At 42.8% G+C, this 18,373-nt stretch overlaps 2 protein-coding genes across 4 annotated transcripts in view; one reads left to right on the top strand and one right to left on the bottom strand.

Annotated features, from left to right (window-relative positions):
* Positions 1 to 6,731, bottom strand: part of PIGN (phosphatidylinositol glycan anchor biosynthesis class N) — a 100,818-nt gene extending 94,087 nt beyond the window's left edge. For both annotated transcript variants that reach the window (XM_066545614.1, XM_066545620.1), the window contains exon 1: positions 6,624 to 6,731. The gene's annotated coding sequence lies outside the window, so the exon portion shown is untranslated. The remainder of the gene's footprint in view (positions 1 to 6,623) is intronic.
* Positions 6,732 to 6,934: 203 nt separating this feature from the next.
* The window catches only part of RELCH (RAB11 binding and LisH domain, coiled-coil and HEAT repeat containing), a 76,933-nt gene continuing 65,494 nt past the window's right edge, over positions 6,935 to 18,373 (top strand). For both annotated transcript variants that reach the window (XM_066559329.1, XM_066559321.1), the window contains exon 1: positions 6,935 to 7,591. In XM_066559329.1, coding sequence (XP_066415426.1) covers positions 7,111 to 7,591 — 481 coding nt within the window. In that variant the 5' untranslated portion in view covers positions 6,935 to 7,110. The remainder of the gene's footprint in view (positions 7,592 to 18,373) is intronic.

Genomic DNA, 18,373 nt, shown 5'->3' with positions numbered 1-18,373 from the left:
ATCAAGTCATAGCATAAGCATGCACAATATTTGTGCAAGGATACTTTGAGGTCCAGTAAGAAATCTCTATGCAAAGCAATCACCTCATCTTTAACTCTTCCACCAGCAGCTGTACTTGCAAGCTGTTCACAAAGGAAGCATTTCCCTAAGCTCCCACAGGACTCAAAGAGTCACTGAACTTATCAATTACTGCAGCCTGAAATATTGGCCTTTACTTTAGTATAAAGTTCTCTGTGCTCCTACATTGGCCTCCGCTAACCGAGTAGTTAACATTCATTAGCATTTATGACATATCAACTTGCAAACACCCTCTGCTGAAGCCCGGTGAGCTTGTGTTTGTTTTTATTACAAAGCCAAGCCACTTTTCATTTGTATAATACACCTTTATTTTTCAGCTGCTGACTCAGTCTAATAATTAATGGAAACAGAAAATTATGCCTGAAAACAATCAGTGTTCTGCCTCTTTGCAATATGGGGAACTGCTGATTTAAAATGAAAACTCCCCAGCACTCAAATTCTTTCAGCAAATGACAGCAATAGAACCACTGAAAAGAAAAAAAGAGCTCAGAAGACAAACCAAAAACTGCTAGGGAGAAACCCACAAACCTGGAGAATACAGATGGGCAACAACTCCCCAGTTCTCATATTTGAGGTGATCTGGGTATCAGTTATTCACTTGTACCCTGCCACCTATCAAAACTTGCTTCTAACTAAAAGCATATTTTCCAAAATACTTGGGACCAGCAAGGCAAATACATTTTATCAGGTCTTTTATACAAAAACAGCTGTCATGGGAGTAGCAGTTAGCAGAACAAGAGGCTTTCACAGTTACGAATACTCCAAGAAAAACCAAGCCATTAGAGCTGCAGAGAGCTGTCCTGTCCTCTGCTCCTGCCCACTTATTCCCAAGGCAAGACTCTTCCTTGGGCTGGCACAGCCAGGCGTACAACTGGATAGTTAAGCATTCTAAAGAATGAATTCAATTGAAAATAACCGCAAGAAAGGGGGAAAAAAAAAGCAGGAAGAATAAAGATGACTTTGCTGTAGTTTAGTTCCCTGAATTCCCAGCACAAACCTCTGTGTTGGCAGCAGGACAGGATGCCATCTCCTCCAAACAAAAGACCTAACTCACCATGCTCAAAGCATGTCCTCAGACTCCTTCATTCTTTGAAGCCTGCATCCCACATTAGTTGTAGTCAGCAGGCCATATAAGGAAAAAAATGCAGATTTTTTTGTTCAAAACTGTGCAAATACTAAATTGAAGAGGAATAACATGAAACAGACAGCAAAAGCACAGAGCATCTTCCCTTCCCTGCCTCCCCTGTCCCTCACCACATTGAGGCAGGGTCAGGCACCCATCTCAGAGCCTCTGCAAAACCTTTCTGGGCAGCCTACAGCCCAGACAAATGTGCTCCATTCCTCAGGCTATGGTGAACAAGGCCCAAGTAATTTAATACTCAAGTGTTTGCAGTGTCTAAAAGGTCACGTCTTTGATTCACAGTTTATAAATCCTCACTCAACTGTAACAGCAATTTTCCTTACATATTCATTCTCACAAAGCCATAAATATACACATAATAAAGCCTGAACAAGTTTTCTAAAATACTCCCTAGGCTCTTAGTGTGTTTGATGTCTTTTTTTGATGGTAGGTTTCCAAATACCCACTGTTTACAGTAACACTTCCATACAGCAGTTTTGGAGGTGGAAAAACACAGCCAACTTGAATTCAAAGGGATTTTGGGGAGTTGTTTTGTTCAATTCAAGTCTTCACCTAATTTCATGGGTCATTATCATGTTTTTGGTGACACTGAAAATATTTCCAAGTGCCGATTCACATTGCTGTAGTACCTTTACTTAAAATCCCAATTTACCAAACCCTTATAAAGTAGATTTTTTCTGAGCAAAGCTACATCTGAATGTAACACGCAAGTAACCATTAACTACTGATAGTTACAGGCTGTTCACATTAAAACATTCCCTTGATACTGGAATGGACAGATGCAATTTCAAAGATGTGGCAGAGGTTTTTAAGTACAAGCTACCAACATTATGCATCTCAACATCTTCATTATTTGGCTCCCACAAAATATAAAAATACTTTAGAGGTTAGAGTTAACAAAGCATTAAAATTCATTTTTAAGGTTAAAAAGCAAACATAAAAATTATAATTGGCATCAAGTTTCTTCTGAAAGGAGGGAAAAGTCAGCCTTCAATAAACATATATAGACAAAGATTCTTTCAGGCAGCTCACTTTAAGAAGAAAACTTAAGCAAGAGTTGGTAGAACTCACAGATCAGCAATATTTTAAAATAGAAACTAGATTTGCTTCAGATAGTTCTCCATTATTTTGTTCCCTGTGCCCTATTTGGGATCCCAATCAGATTAAAAAAAGCTACCCTATTTCCTTATAGGACCACTATGTTGCAGTGTGATGGCATTTTCTGTTTCACCTATCCCAACCTCCCCAGGTGTGCCAACCTTTCCCCTCTCCCTTTGCCCTCCTGCTAAGAGCTGTCCATCAATCTTAACATTCCAGCAAGGGCATCGTGTGGTTGGCAGAAGCTCAAAAGATGCCCCTCAGGTCCGGGCTCATTGGCCTGTCCAAGTGTCTTTATCCCTTGAGCCTTCCCCTCCTCACACCTGGTTGGCCCTCACCTGCCCCTTCCCCTCCCCCTGTCCCCGGGGCTTAAAAGGAGACGGGACCATGCGGTCGGGTGTCTGTCAGTGAGCTGTTACCACATTCAGAGGTCTACCATCCTGGAATAAAACTCTGGATTAAAACTCTATGATAGAATCCTCTCCTGTTTCTCTTCACTGTCGCCTGAACCTTTTCCACCAGCGGTAAACTGAGTTCCTACTTTGCCTGGATTTGTTCCGAGTGCCCAGCTGCAGCATCCAGCCAGCCAAAGGTATCTCTGGGGTGAAAACACCACAGCTGCCGCCTTTGGTCCAGCAGCAAGGGTCAGACGAGGCCAGGCACGCCCCACCCAGAAATATTGGGATCAATATTCCATACCACTAGAACACATTAACTCATATACTTCAAGCATTCAGCACAGAAAAAAGCCCCAGTATGTACCTAAGAGAATTAACTTCTTTGAATGAAGTTAACTTTGTCTGTGGGAGCTGAAACAGAAACGCCTATAAAGCTTGACTTAAACAGTGTGTTCAGTGGCTGCGAGGATGCCTGATGCTGCACCAGAGTAGTGCAGAAAGAAAGAATAATTTACACACCCATCACACCACCAAACAACAGAGGGAACCTGAAACTGCTCATATGTTTCAGTTCATTAAAGTCCCAGGCATTATCTCAAGATTTAACACTCCTACCAACATCAACACATTGAAAACAAACTTTTTTCTACTCATTTTTCATCTCAAGTACCATAAATGTAAAAGTTCATAAAACAAAACATGCATAGACTGAAAAAAAAATGTTTACACCACCTCCTCCAAAAAAAGACTCCTCAGATTTTTTTTGTACAAGCTCCTGTATTTTGGACTCTTAGCTTTCCAAGATGTATTTAGATATGTTGTTCTTCAGACATAGAACTCAAATCCTTTAAAAGTTAGGAGACAGCAACTCCACTAAGAGGCAAAGCAGCTTGATCAACAATCTGCCTCTCTTAGAATGACTACTGAATAATTAATTTGCAGCTGTCTGCCTCAAGTAGACCTATACAATGCTCCATTTCCAGAACTCATGCAGCTTTTTCTGCCTCACACATCCTCTGAGGCAGTACACTATCAGGTTTTCTTCTCTGGTTTCTCAGAACAATACCCCTTTGGCACATAAATTCTTTTAAACATATTGTTACAGTTACATTTTTCTACCTACACTCTTTATTCCTGGAATATACATTTCAGTGAAGACAGCTTTTTCCCAGCCATCCATAAATTATTTTGGAGCAATCAAGTGACATCTGTAAATATTTAATTTAGTTTCACAAACCCAAACAAACCTCTTCCAAAGCACGGAAACAGTGGGACGCTTTTACATCGATTTTCAGCGTGGAAGAGTGAAAAAAGTTAGTCCTTACTGGCACGGCCCCGAGAAGCGGGCAGAAATGAGTTTGTGAAGAGAGAGGCAGACGCGGGCGCTGCAGAGCCCGCGGGTCGCCGCCAGAGGCCGCTGCAGGACCCGGCAGGGCTCGCCCTCCTCCCCCGAGGAGGCAAAGCACCGGAGCCAGCTTACAAAAAACTCACTCTGAACACGCTCTAACTCTCCAGAAAGGAATGGAAATAGCAGAAGGTTACCTTAAAGGTTCTCAATTCTACCGGAGACGTTTTTGTCCCCATTTTTGTTGTGGTCCCACTGGAATTTTTAAGAATTTTCAATACACTGCTATTTTACGTTATGCTACAACCAGTTCATGCTCTGCCACTTACGTTCTTTTTAGTGTGGATCAACAAGATAAAACAACACAGCAGTAATAAAATGCCAAGTTTATTATAGGACAGAAAGCTAAATTGAGTGTAAAATTTACAGAAAACTTATGCAAATCCTGGAAAAAACTGGAAAGCACAGTCTTTTATGGCACACCACCATGTGAATGGAAGGGTTTGGAGTGAGTACTCCAGAGGGCTTTTAGATCTCCATGTCACTGCCAAACATTCACATTATTCTATTACTAAGAGTTCAGCCCCAATATGCAGGTCCTAGTGGATCAGGTTTACACAGAGCTTCCATTGGTGGGGATGAAACAACATTTTCAAAGAAATCAAACAGAAACCAAAGCTGGCCCTGCTTTGCAGCTTCCACTGAGCTGAACTTCCTTCAGTAGCACACACTTCCTGCTGCTACATTCCAGCTTCAAGTTTTTTACCCGGTAACACACAAAGTAACCACTTTGCATCATGTTTTTAAAAGTGATAACTTCACACTTCCAGATGCACAACTTCATGCACTCATAGAATTATTAAGGTTGGAAAAGACCTCAAAGGTCATTGAATCCAGCTGTTAACACAGCAGTGCCAAGTCGACTGCTAAAGCACATTCCCAAGTGCCACATTCACATGTCTTTTGAATATTTCTAGGGATGGCGATCCCACCACTTTCCTGGGCAGCCTGTTCCAATGCCTGATTGCCCTTTCAGTGAATAAATTTTTACTAATATTCAATCTTATGCATATTAGAAAAAAAATCAGTGGCACAACTTGAAGTGATTTCTTTTCCTGCTATCACTTGTTACCTGGGAAAGGAGGCCAACCTTCACCTTGCTACTGCCTCCTTTCAGGTGGTTGTAGAGAACAGGAAGGTGCCCCCTAAACTTCCTTTTCTCCAGGCTAAACGACCCAGCTCCCACAGCCATTCCCCATAAAACTTGTGCTCCAGACCCTTCGCCAGCTCCACTGCCCTCCTCTGGACACATTCCAGTGCCTCAATATTCTTTTTGTAGTGAGGAGCCCAAAACTGGACACAGGATTCAAAGTGCAGCCTCACCAGTGGCAGGTACAGGGGGACAATCCCTGCCCTGCTCCTGCTGGCCATAAGTGCTGATTCAGGCCAGGGTGCCCTTGGCCTTCTTGGTCACCTGAGCACACGGCTGGCTCATCTTCAGGCAACTGTCTATCAGCACACCCAGGTCCTTTTCTGCTGGGCCAGCTTCCAGACACTTTTCCTGCATCCTGTAGCACTGCCTGACGCAACAGATCCCTAGGCAGAGCCTTGTAACCCTCTGAGCCAATGGGAGCATCATTCTACTCCCTGTTCCCTTCATCTGGCTCAGGGCTGTACATCACAATGGCAACTGGCTTTGTCATTAAAGAGCAAGGAAAAGAAGATGTTTCGTACCACAGCCTTTTCCTCATCCTTTACCACAGTTTCTTCTTACATCCCACAATAGGATAAACATTTTCCTTAGTTCTCCTTTTGCTGCTGATGTATCTGCAAATACATTTGGTTGTCTTTTACTCTTATACAGCAGTAGTCAGATTAAGTACTAGGTGGGTTTTGGCCCTTCTAATTTTCTCTCAGTATAACCTTACAACATCCCTGTAGTCCCCCTGGGTTGCCTGACCCTTCTTCCAGAAGCACCAACTTACTATCCACCCGCGCTTGTGCCCTCCCTAATGGCAGCAACACCTGATGCTGGGACATGGCTCACACACCTACCGGAAACGCGGAGTTACAGAACCACCTTGGCTGGAAAAGGCCTCTGAGATGCTGACATCGAGTCCAACCCATGACCGAACCCATGGCACCTAAACCATGGCACCCAGTGCTGCATCCAGCCTTTCCTTAAACACCTCTAGGAACAGTGACTCCACTCGTTTGGCATTCCAAGGTCCATCCCCGGGGCCCTTGCCGGGCGCTGCTTTCCCCGGGAAGCCCTACCCTGGCCCAGCCAACACAACCCGGCAAGGGTCCAACCCCTCAGCCCGAGCTCCGAGGCCAAGCCGAGTCCCGCATCCCTCCCGTCCAAGCAGCGCTCTGAGCCCGTACGGGCTGGGCGGCCGCCGTGGAGGCTGCGGAGCGATCCAAGCTTTGCGGAAGCGGGGAGGCGCAGCCCGTGCCCACCCCTTGCCAGCGCTTCAGGATCGGCCGCCCCCTTTCCCGGTGCCTCAGGATAGGCCGCCCCCTCCCCAGGGGAAGCGCGAGGCACAGACGCGCCCGGACTCACTCCTCCTCTCCCGCCGCGATCCACGGCCGCTTCCGCCTTCCGGCTTCCGGCTTCCGCCTTCCGCCGCTCCCGGCCCCGCCCCGGCCCGCGCCCCGCCGCGGGCGTGCCCCAAAGCTCCGCCCTCTGGCCACGCCCCTCAGCGTCCCTCCCTCTCCTCGGGCCCCGCCCTGCGCGGAGGGGGTGTGGCCGCGCGCCGGGGCGCCGCTGGCGGTTGGCCGCGGGAAGTCTCGCGCGAGCGGGGATCCGGAAGCGGCAGCAGGGCGGGTGGGAGGCCGGCGAGGAGGCGGTGGCGGGGAGTTGCTGTGGCCGCAGGTGGCGGCAGCGCCCGCGGCGACAGCGGCGTCGTCAACATCATCAGCACCATCGACAGGGGCCTGGCAGCGGCTCGGGCCCCCGCCCCGCCAGGACCGGTGTCTGCGGCGGCATCTCCGCGCAGGCTTTGCCGCGGTAGCGCCCCGGCAGCGGTCGCGCCGCGCCGGGCTGTAAAATGGCGGCGGCGGCGGCCGGCGGGGGCGGCAGTGTGAACCCCTTCCTCAGCGACTCGGAGGAGGACGAGCCCGAGGAGGCCCGGCCCGGCGGCGGCAGCAGCAGCAGCACCGAGCCGGGCGGGCCGGCGTACCCGCAGCAGCAGCCGGAGCCGGCGGCGGGGAGCCCCGAGGAGCTGCCGGGTCTGCGAGCGGCGGCGCTGGGCGATGCTGCCGCGGGGGCCGGGGAGCTGCCGCGGGTGCCGATGGACGCGATAGCGGCGCAGCTGCTGCGGGACCAGTTCCTGCTGACGGCGCTGGAGCTGCACACGGAGCTGCTGGAGAGCGGCCGGGAGCTGCCCCGGCTCCGCGATTTCTTCTCCAACCCGGGCAACTTCGAGCGGCAGAGCGGCACGCCGCCCGCCGGCGGGGCCCTGGGCAGCCTGGGCGGCAGCAGCGGGCTCGGGGGAGCCGGCGGCAGGGAGCCCGGGCCCGGGCAGCTCAGTAAGTGACCCTGGCTCGGGGCCCGGGAGGCTCCGGGAGGCGGAGACAGCCGCCGGTGGGTGCACGGGGCTGGGCGGGGGTGGCTCTCGGTGTCGCTGGGCGGCCGGGAAAGGCGCTTGGCATCGCTCCTTCAGTCATTCCTTGTCCTCTGTAACCTGTGCGGGAATGGCGGAGGTTGTAGGAGCGGTGCAGAGGGAGCTAAGGAGGGGCGCTGCCAGGTCCGGTGTTACCCTGGTGCCACAGGCGTAGTTTCATCGAGCTTCGGTATCCCTGCGAACATCACGGGTATTTGCCAAGTGTGGGAGAAATTGTTTCCAGTAGCGTCTTTAGCGCTCACTTCCAAGAGATAAGTCGTACGGTGTTGGGAGAAAGAATGGGGTGTTAAGCCGTGACTGCCACATCTAAAGTCTAAAGCCTGTCAGAAATGGGGTATAAGGAGCCAGGATGTTATTTTTGGTGCTGCAACTAAAGACAGGTCTGAGTTTCACAGCTCTTGCACAACTAATACAATGCTTCCTATAATTAACACTACCATGTTTACCAAGTGTCTGCAATCTTTGGCTAGCCAAGGAGATGGGGAACTCAGTAATACTGAGTTGGTAAAAGTTTAGGGAGCAAAATGAGTGCAGGTATTCGGACAGTTGTCACACAGCTGGCCTTAACAGCTTTTGTGTTTTAAAAGTAGCACACATGGCTTAGAATAAAATCACTTCAGTGTCCTGTCAGTGTTGCTGTCCAGACAGATAGGGTTCTACAAAGGAGGTAGCCTGTGGAGGTGGCTTTGGGAAAGAGAAGCTGACCAGCCACCTGAGTTTGAGGACTTAATGAACTCGTGGGAAGGTATTGAAAGGAATTGTGGGTAGCAGACAGGTGAAAGACATAATTATGTGTTTACCAAGATACCTAAAGGCATTTTGTGAATAGTCCTATATTTTCATTTCTTTTAAGAGTTTCTAATGTTGGAAAGACACAAAGTAACACTTTAAATTTGGAAATAACTAGTAGCATCTGGATGGCTGGGGTGATAGACATCTAAACTTCAACTTGTTAGTGCATTTGAAGGTCTTTTAAAAATGTATGGCTTCTTTTAAAATTCCTGCTGTGTTGTTTATGTTCTGCTTGTCTTGTTTGTGAATTATTAGAATTTCATACTTCTCTTTGTCCAATTGAGAGCTTCAGTGTGGTCTTCTTCATGATATGATTAGTGAATGTTGGAAAACTTGTGCTTTGGGGCTTTGAACTGATAAAAATTTCTGTTTCATCCCCAAGCTGCTTCCTTGGGGATTCCAGTCAATTAATCTGATTGATTAAATATTCTCTTTTCTTTGTTAACATAGTACGTTGTTTCCAGTTATTGACACTGCACATACTCCAGAATTAGAAAAACAGCAGCCTGTGTAGCTGTGTTGTTATGCATGGAAAAAAAAAAGACCTAAGACCTCTTCCAGTCTTAGAGCAATGCAAAATTATGTAAGAACATCTTAATTATTATTTTGCTGACTTGCTAATTGATAGATGCCTGTGGGAAGTCCCTATTAAAAGAAGGAGGGAGGAGGCCGTAGCAGTGGGGAGAGAGAGAAGGGGGGACTAACACTTAATTTAGACAAGTTTAATAATACTGAAGTGCTGAAATTAAATATCATGCTAGACCTTATGCTAAAGGTGTGTCTTGAAATCTGATATCTACAATAAGTTAGAGAGTGCATTTCAAAGGATTTTTTTTGTATCAACAGTGATTCAAAAGGCACTTCATATTAAGTGACATGGAAAGGTGACAGATGCAGAACAATGAAAAAATATTTTTATATAGCTCAAGTAGCTTTTTTAACTTAGTGCCATCAGATTTTCTTGCAGTCTGAAGTCTGGCATTGAGCTAGCAATTGTGATAGCACTGTTCAGACTGATTCTGATTGAACAAGATCTGATAGTCTCGTGCCTCTGTAGTTATGTCATTTTCCAAATACTAAAATGTAGATTGCAGAAGACTCTAATGGGCTGAAAATCATGGTCTTTGGAAGAGTTCCCTCACTTTTTTCCTGAGCATCTGGTATTACTTCATTTAGGTAGGTGGCTGAGCTGTAGTTCAGATCCAAGAATAAGTCTAAACAGTTTCCTAAGTTAGTCAAAATGTCCCATTTTGTTGAGAGATCCAGTCTCTTGTACCTGTCTTTATAAGAGAGTTGTGCATGTACCTTCTCTTGCTTTAACATGCCCAAAGGTATTTGAGAATGAACTACTAGTTTTCTTAATAGAAACGATGGATGTAGAAAGTAGTGCAGGTTGGCATGATTGCCATTTCAAGGTCATGTGAATTTTATGCTTCAGTGAAAAAAATTCATACCATCATTAAAAAAGTTATTTCTATTTATTTCTGAAGTCAGAATTTGTTCTCAGTGCTTTGTAGCTGCTCCTCCCAGCCCCCAAGTTAGATTAATTTCTCTGGCTTTATTCTGACATTTTTCATAATTGGAGTGGATGCAGAAAGAGTATGACTGGCAATTCTTATTGAATGTGAAGTATGTTTGGAATGCTGCCTGAGGATTTCCACTGAGCAATAGAAAGCTTTCGTACTTTACGTGCTGTACAGAATGGGAGAATTTCAGTACAAGTGTTCGTTGCCTAAAAGGACTCTGAGAAGTGCCAGTCTAAACTCTGAGTGCGTAATGGAATTTATTTTGGTGTGGTTTTATTTCTTCTCTTCATCTTCAAAGACTGTTACAAAAAGATTTTGCTCAAGTGTCATTGGATTTAAACAACCAGCATCATGTGGTCAGCGAGTGACTTAGAAGCTGTTTTGTCTTTGAACCATGCTTCAGAGCCCTTGGTTGCAACAGCAAATGACAGTCAGATGACTGGGATTTCTTAGCTCTTTGCAAAAACACCCTTCCTCTTTCTAGCAGCAGCAACATCACATCTACAAACTGAGATTAAGATATATTGTAATGAAAAATGTGGAAATGTTTCTTGTGTCTAACAACTTTGCTTTTCTAGTTTGAAGCACGTGAAGGAGATGACACTGTTCCTTTAGGTGCCCAGCACTGTGTACAGTCATCCTTCATGTCCTGTATCTCAGCCAGATGTTCCCAAACTTCTGAGAGCTTCTTCCATTGGTTTCAATAGCAGTAGTTTAATATCTGCTAGAGCACTGGATACCACTTTTCTAATGCTACTCATATGAGCAGTATGGTTTGGAAGTCCCTTCTTCTTCCTGTATTCCAGATCTTTTGCAAGACTTTAAATATACACATTCAATATAAATTTTTGTCCCTATTATTTTTGCATAAGAAGGAATAATACCAGTTGAGACACTCAAAATTTAGAAATAAAACTGTGGCTCAAATGTCTCATCTGTGTTCCTGGACCACAAATGTGTTTATTATACCCATGACTGTAATTCAAGCTTGTGCATATAAGGTGAAGAAAACTTCTTTTTAATGTGATTGATATGATGCCCTTTGGTTGCTATGTTTGATTAATGCTCTTTCCTGAAGGAATGCAGCTTATACTGGTAGGACTAGTGTTAGTCTTGAAATTTGCCATTTATTTTTTTCTTTATTGCTACAAAAGTGTGACATTCCCAAAATTTGAAATAGCTTTAATGAAAATCATAAGGGTTTTGAGCACTTATGTTACATTTGTGGTTTTCAGGAGATAATTTTTTTCTAGTTACAGCCATAATAAAATTGTTTATAGCTTTCTGGGGATTTGATTCCAGTTATATTAAACTAATCCATGAGTACAAAGATACAAAGTATTGCTGCTTCTTCATAATAAGCTCCAGGCTTTGCTTATGATTTGGGGTGTTTGATTTTCTTTGGGGGTTTTCTTTTGTGGTGGGGGGGGTGGTGTGGAATATTGTAATGCATTGCTCTTTTTGTTTGTAGCCTTTGAAATTCAGATGTTCTACTAGAAAAAGTGAAGTGGGAAAAGTATATAGATTCTGCATTTGTGAGAGCGGGGTGTCTTGGTAACAGATCTTCTCAATTCTGAATCACAAACATTGTAATTTTGTGTGGACCTTTGCCATATTTCAACTGATTTTTTGTTCGGAATGAAAATATAGCAGAACAGGGCTACTTCCAGCCAGTTCATTATATCTCAGTTTAAATAGCAGTCTAAATAAAACAGGAAATTGAGAAGATGGCAAATAATTTTTGTTCTAATGACTACTTCTTAGGTGTTTTGATGTTGTCAGCTGAAGTCTTTGGCTTGTTACTATATGAAAGCAGACAAAAATACCTAGTCGTGTTGCCTGGATCTGCAGATAATGGGAGGTGGACTGGCAACTTGTGAGTAAGAGTGGTTTTACTACCTGATTTGGAATGCATGCTCCCCTGAGAAAGGATGGGATGGGAAGGTTCACATAAATAGGTAATCAAAGCTGCTGGTAATCAACAGATAGGAAAGGCTGATTGCTGTCACTTTTAATGAAGTACAGAAAACATTTGAAAGGGTTGAGGTTTGTACGTAATGCTGAAAGAAAAGGAAGCAGAGTTCGCTTCAAACCTGGCAGAAAAGAGCAATGCCTGGAGGAAACCTGAGAGGTTTGATAGTGCTCTGATGTTGGCTTTACTGATAGAGAAGCCAGGTGAACTTTTCCTGTTGTGGCTTCTTTAAACCCACTCCATTTTACTGACACTGGTGTTTCTGACAGGTTTTCAGTAACATGCACTTACAAGCTGCTTATGTTAAGGCTTTTGCAACTGTTGGAATTGTCAAATGACTAAAACTGCGTGTGCTGGAAGCTGTCCCTGATGGATGAGTCTAAGCTTTGGCTGATGTGTTGGTAGATTGTTCAGGAGACAGGTTAGTCCCCATAAGTATGTAACTACACAAAGAAGTAACAAGATAAGGTAGCCTGATAAGCATGACAATTATGGACAAAGGAGGACAGAGTAGAAGCCTCTCCTATTAGGCAGGTAGATATCAAGTTATCCACTGAGTAGCGAGTGACTGTCATTACTATGTTGTATTTTCCTGTGTCCTAACTTAGTGCACGTTGTGTTTCTTTTAGGATCCTCAGAGCTATGAGATGGGGAATTTAATTGCTTTTGTCCTGGCTTCTGTTCTGTTCCTGTGCTAGAGTTCCTGTTACTTTTTGATGCTGGGGAAAGCAGAAGTGAACCTCTCTATATATGCACTGTAGCTAGTTCAGTTATGTGTGTGTTTAACCATCCTGTGGCTGAAAGCTTCAGCAAAACAAGCTGGATTTGTGCTGAAGCAGCACACCATCCTTCTGATGGTTTTGCTGTTAAGGAAAGAAGAGATGGGTTTTTGGTGGGTGGAAAGAAGGAAATTAGAATGTTGAGCTAGAGCTTTGCATTTCAGAACCAACCATTGGCAACTTTTCGAAGTTCTCCCATATGTAATTTCAATTCTGTGTAAGTTACATCAAACTTCCTGTAGCTTTTTTTCCCTCTGAGAATTACCTTTTTCTAAACTAAAGATGTGACTCATAAACTCTGTCCAGCTGAAAGAATGCTTGCTGAAAATTTTACACAAGTTTTGTTCCTGATAAAAAAGTTCGTCTAGTATTTGCAAGCAAGTTGTTATCAAGTAGATATTGGTATCAGCTATGTTGGAAGCTGATCTGTGTGCAGTCCATCTCTGTTAATTGAAAATTTGTAAATACTGGACTTCTGTGTTCCATAAACACAGAATTAATGAAAATATGGGGAAAAATCTTTTTTCAGGATGTTCTTACTCTTCCCAACTAAATTAAGATTTTTTTTACAAAATCTGAGTTAGGTAACTCATATCTGTGGAGCTCTTTAAAATATAGCATGAGTAGTCCTTTTTTTTTTTTTAATGAGAAGATAAGTCCTGAAACCTTATACTGCTGAGTTCAATCTGACAACTCCTTGTCTTCAAGGTGTTACTTGTATTTGGATTTCTAGTGTATTGTAAAGCTGCAGTTTTGAGAAACTGAGCTGACATCTCCTCTAGCACAGGCTAAAATATTGAGTAATTCAGTAAAAGTTTGTAGGCCTTATGTATTTATTTATGATGTGAATGCCTGAGACATGCTACTACATATATTGAGTGTGTTGGACAAATAGTTAAAAAAAAACTAATTTTTTTTTTTTTTTTTTAAGACAGACCAAGTTGAAAAAGCTTTTAAGAAATAGTGAACCTTTTCTTCCAGTGCACTGTAGGGTAGAGGGAATTTTCTTCCTCCCTTCCTGCAATATAACTCTGCATGATAGTGATGCAGCTGATTACTTTGTTGTTGAATTGAAGGAAATACTGTTACATAAAAAGTCACAGAGCAAGAATTTCATATTTAGATAACAAGTACTTTTTCATCTTGTTTGATGTAAGAGGAGAAAGAAAGCTATGAGCTGTTTTGTCATTTGAAAAAAAAACTTTTGGAGTAAGAGAAACCATGGCAAGAATAATCTCAGAATCACAGCATGGCTGAGGTGGGAAGGGACCTCTGGTGATCATCTGGTCCAACCTCCTGCTCAAGCAGAACTACTGTGACCTACAGCTGGTTTCCCAGGATCATGACCAGGTGGCCTTTTAAGTATCTCCAGGGACAGAGACTCCCTCCCCCTCTGGGTAATCTGTGCCAGTGCTCGGTCACCCTTACAGTAGAAGTGTTTCCTGATGTTCCAAGGGAACCTCCTGGGTTTCAGTTTGTGCCCACTCTCTGTGGTCACAGGTCACCACTGAGAAGAGCCTGGCTCTGTTCTCTTTGTGCCCTCCCTTCAATTATTTATACACATCATGAGACTCCTCCCGAGCCTTCTCTCCATGCTGAACAGCTTCATCTCTCTCAGCCTTTTCTTACAGGGGAAATGCTTTGGTCTCCAGTTGCTAGTTTTGGGGGTTTTTAAATTCTCTAGGAACCATATGGACACAAGTTAAGTTTTAACTGGAAATCCTAAGATAAATGTAGAAAGTGGGCAAATGAGAACTTAGTGAAATTTAAATATGAAAAAAATTGAGGCAATACAGTGCTTCAGAATAAAGATAGATATTTTCCATACACTTTAAGTAGTCCTTCAGCAAGGGCAACCATTTAAGGACTAAATTGAGACAATTTTGCTAGATGTTAGGCTTTAACAGAAAGCTGGGTTACTGCAACTCCTGTGGTGCAAGTTAATGGATACATTTTGGACAATGCAGTCCTGCAGCATCAAGCATATGGAGTTAATTTCATGCTGGTGAAGCATTCTGATTTCTGCTAAAGCCAGCTGGGGTCATGAGCTGGAAGGAGTTACCTCCATGCTATGCTTGGCCCTTGGCTGTTCTGTTTTGGGAAGGTCTGCTTGCTCAAGAGCATTGCAGCTTGAGCTACACCTTGCAGATGTGAAAGGGGTCAGGCTGGGTTTGATGCTTTTCCTAAGGGCACACCCCTCTGGACCTCAGTGTTCACTGCAGCAGCATCCAAATGCTTTGTGCAGCACTGGCTTAATTCTTTCAGGCTCAACTAATTTGGATGCTGCCTGAGAGTGTCTATGCCATAAGCCTCTCTCCAAAAGCAGCCTGGTTTTGGTATGGCTCTTCAGGAGATCAGCCCAGGTGCATCTGTATCATAACCCAGTTCTGTGAGCAAGTTATTTCTGTGCTAGGATGTACAATCTTACCTATTTTCTACTTGTAACTTCATTTTTCTGATGAGCTTCCACAGTGTGCCTGTTATGGGAGTGAGAGTGATACTTTTCTATTGCCATGTGTCTGCAAAATATTTGTTTTACGTATCTGGTGGTTGGGTTTTTGTTGTGGTTGGTTGGTGGGATTTTGTTGGTTTGGGGTTTTTTCTTTTCTTGGCCAGCAAGCATAGGTTAGTTTTCTCTAACCAGCTTTAGGGGTTTACCCTCATATGCTTCCTATGAATTTTTATAACTTACTATAAATATGAAGTAGGAAAGTGTATTAATCATCTGTTTTCAATCTGGTTTGGATTGCCCATCATGGACTAGTATTGAATGTCTGTTCTTGATAATTGGTAAGTAGATTATTCCGACAGCTTGGAAGTTAATTTTATTCTAGTAGCTTTAATTAACTAAGTTTTCATTTGATGAGGGTCTGAAGTCTTCAGAACATACGAATTTGGAAAATTCTGCAGGTCTCATTGATTAAGAACATCTGGGAGAGAACAAAAGAGGCACTTGAGTTGCAAAGCAAGGTTGGTAGGTCAGGTGCTTAGAGTTTAGTGCCTGATGCAATGAATTAATTGAAGGCTTTTTGTTCCATCCTCAAGTTACCATAGCAATGTGGAATGTGTTGATCTGGTAAAATTTACTCTACAAGTTCAAGTTAGTTTAAAAAATTGTTGTGTAAGTCTGTTTCTACTGTAAAGATTGTATGCTAGATCACATGTCTGCTGCAATGGATCAGGTTTGCTTTGCTGAAAGATCCAGCATTAGTAAGCTTGGAACAAGTTGAAACATAACAGAAATTTTAAATGCAGCGGACTTGTAAAACTTTTCAAAGTAATACTGCTCCAGAGATGTCTTATGAAATGTGTTACGGTTAAAATAAATTTGCAGTTTTATTTATGGGGAATTAAATAGTTTAATTAATTTATTCATATGTGTTGCACAACATAGCTATTTCAGTTGCTATATAAGGTAGTCACAAATACAAACCGTGAATTGATGATCTCTTATTAAAGAGTTAGTGATGTCTGATTGTTTGATTTAATGGAGAAAGGACTTCATTAAAACTCTTGGGGTTTTCACATTATCCCATCTTTTATCACATGTGCTCACTCTCTCTCACAATTTGGTTTATTCACATACACATGTGTGTGCTTCAGTACTAATATGGGGCTTAAGCATGTACAAAGAAGTACAAGAAGTAATTTATTTTTCCCAATTAGCCTCCATTCCCTGTTTCCTTGGCTTCTGCTATTTTGTGCCTGTGATATTGTGCGGGGTAGCTGAAAATACAAGTTATTCAAGGACATACTTTTTCAGACCAGTAGCTCTAGAAAAGAGCAGGCCATCTGCAGCATGACCCTACTGGCTAGTTTACTCTAGGTTTGGGATGTTTAAGGTAGGTAAAATACCTCACTTGCAGACTTCTTTACTGCCAGCAGAAATAGACCTAAAACGTATATTTATACATCTGCATTCCCTTAGGTCTGAATTTCAATAGTTCTTTTATTATATCTGTAGCACAGAAGAAAGGGAAAAAGTGTCAGACCTGAGTAATTTTCATAGAAGCTTCTCAGTTGGGATCTGTTATCAGAATACTTGCTAATTTGCCTGTATCTTTGCATTTAAAAAATTAGGTTGGGTGCCCTAAAAGTAAAGATAAGCTATACCCTATAAAATATGGGTACTGTTGTCCTTTGCTGATGACTATGAATTTTTTTTCTGACCTTTGATTTGCAGACACCTTTAAGTTTTGGCTTTGATCTCTTCATGACATAATATGCTTTTAGATGGAGAGGTTCCTCCATGGAAGGAGGGGTTTATGTGTATATTGGGAGGAGGGACAGCTTAACTTATAGGAATAGCTCAGCTCATCAGGAAAAACTTGTGTGCTTTCTAAAGTTACATGGAACTATATGGTTATTTCAAAGCTTGTCTTAGTAACGATCTAATCTTGTTGTTGGTTGAAAAACATTGCAGTAGAGGGCTTTTATAGCTTCTCACTTTTCAGAGATCTGAAAGAGTATCTCAGAGTAACTTGGATTTTTTCCCACATGCAGCTGTAATTGCTTTTCTGGCATTTATAATCCCCAACAACTTTCTTTGTATGATAGTTCATAATTTTTGGAATCTAATTTGCTGCTGTGTGTTAAGTGTAGCATTTGTTGATTGAATTATCCTGTTTTGTTTTGGTTTTTAATTCATTATAAAAATCAAACCTTAGCAATTCTCTATTTTAATAATTTTGTTCTGCAAAACAGATTTTCAGTGCCCAGTTCAAGAATGAAGTGCAACTTATTTCTGTTGTTGCCAAGAGTTGTATTCTGGAGTCATATTGGGTTTTTTCTTGCCTAGAAGTAGCTGTCAGGATGGTGATGCTAAGGAACGATTTTCAATGGCCTCAGTCATTCACTTATGTAACTTGCAACGTCGGGTTTTATTCAGGATAAGATAGAAGGCATTAACCTGAGATGGCTTCTAAGTAGGGTTGTACCTGATACTGAACTGGCAGGCCTTGTTTAATGTTTGTCCCATGTGAAATCCAATGTAGTGCAAATTTAATTTGTGAAGAGAGTGCATTATTATTAAATAAAATTACTACTGGTGGATTAAGTTGCATGTACGACAATTCAAACACTAATGTTAAAACACTTGAACTTTATCTAAAGTAAAAGAAAAAAAGAAGAAGACTACATGAAATAAAAATTCTGTGCTTCTGGAAGCAGAGCTGTGCTTGGATGATTATTCAGAGTTAGTGATATAAATCTTCATAGTATCCAATAGCATGAACAATGTCTTAGCGGTTTTTCCCAAGCCTTTGGTATGTTCCTGTTTGATAATGCTGCAGTAAATGACAAATACAATTGTATTAACCAATTGGATAGAACGTATTGAGAGTGTTCTTTTGCTTGATTTAGGGGTTTTTATCAATGCCAAGACATGTTTGGTTTTGCTTCTCCAAGTAGTGATGTGTGAGGGTAGAAGTTGGAGTTGGCCTGATGGCCCTGATAGCATTATAGGTATAAGTTACTATCCAGACCTTTGCTATCTCAAAAAAACTTGAAAAGGTTCTATCTCTCTGTGAAATGTGTGAGCTATCTGCCTACAGCTGTTTCATCCTCCATAGACCCCTACAATTCATATAAAGCCTGGCTTAAACTGGGAAATGTGTTGT

Source organism: Molothrus aeneus, chromosome 1 (genome assembly GCF_037042795.1).
Source record: "Molothrus aeneus isolate 106 chromosome 1, BPBGC_Maene_1.0, whole genome shotgun sequence".
Taxonomy (NCBI): domain Eukaryota; kingdom Metazoa; phylum Chordata; class Aves; order Passeriformes; family Icteridae; genus Molothrus; species Molothrus aeneus.
The sequence above is the reverse complement of the archived record's forward strand: the minus strand, read 5'-3'. Positions and strand labels throughout refer to the sequence as shown.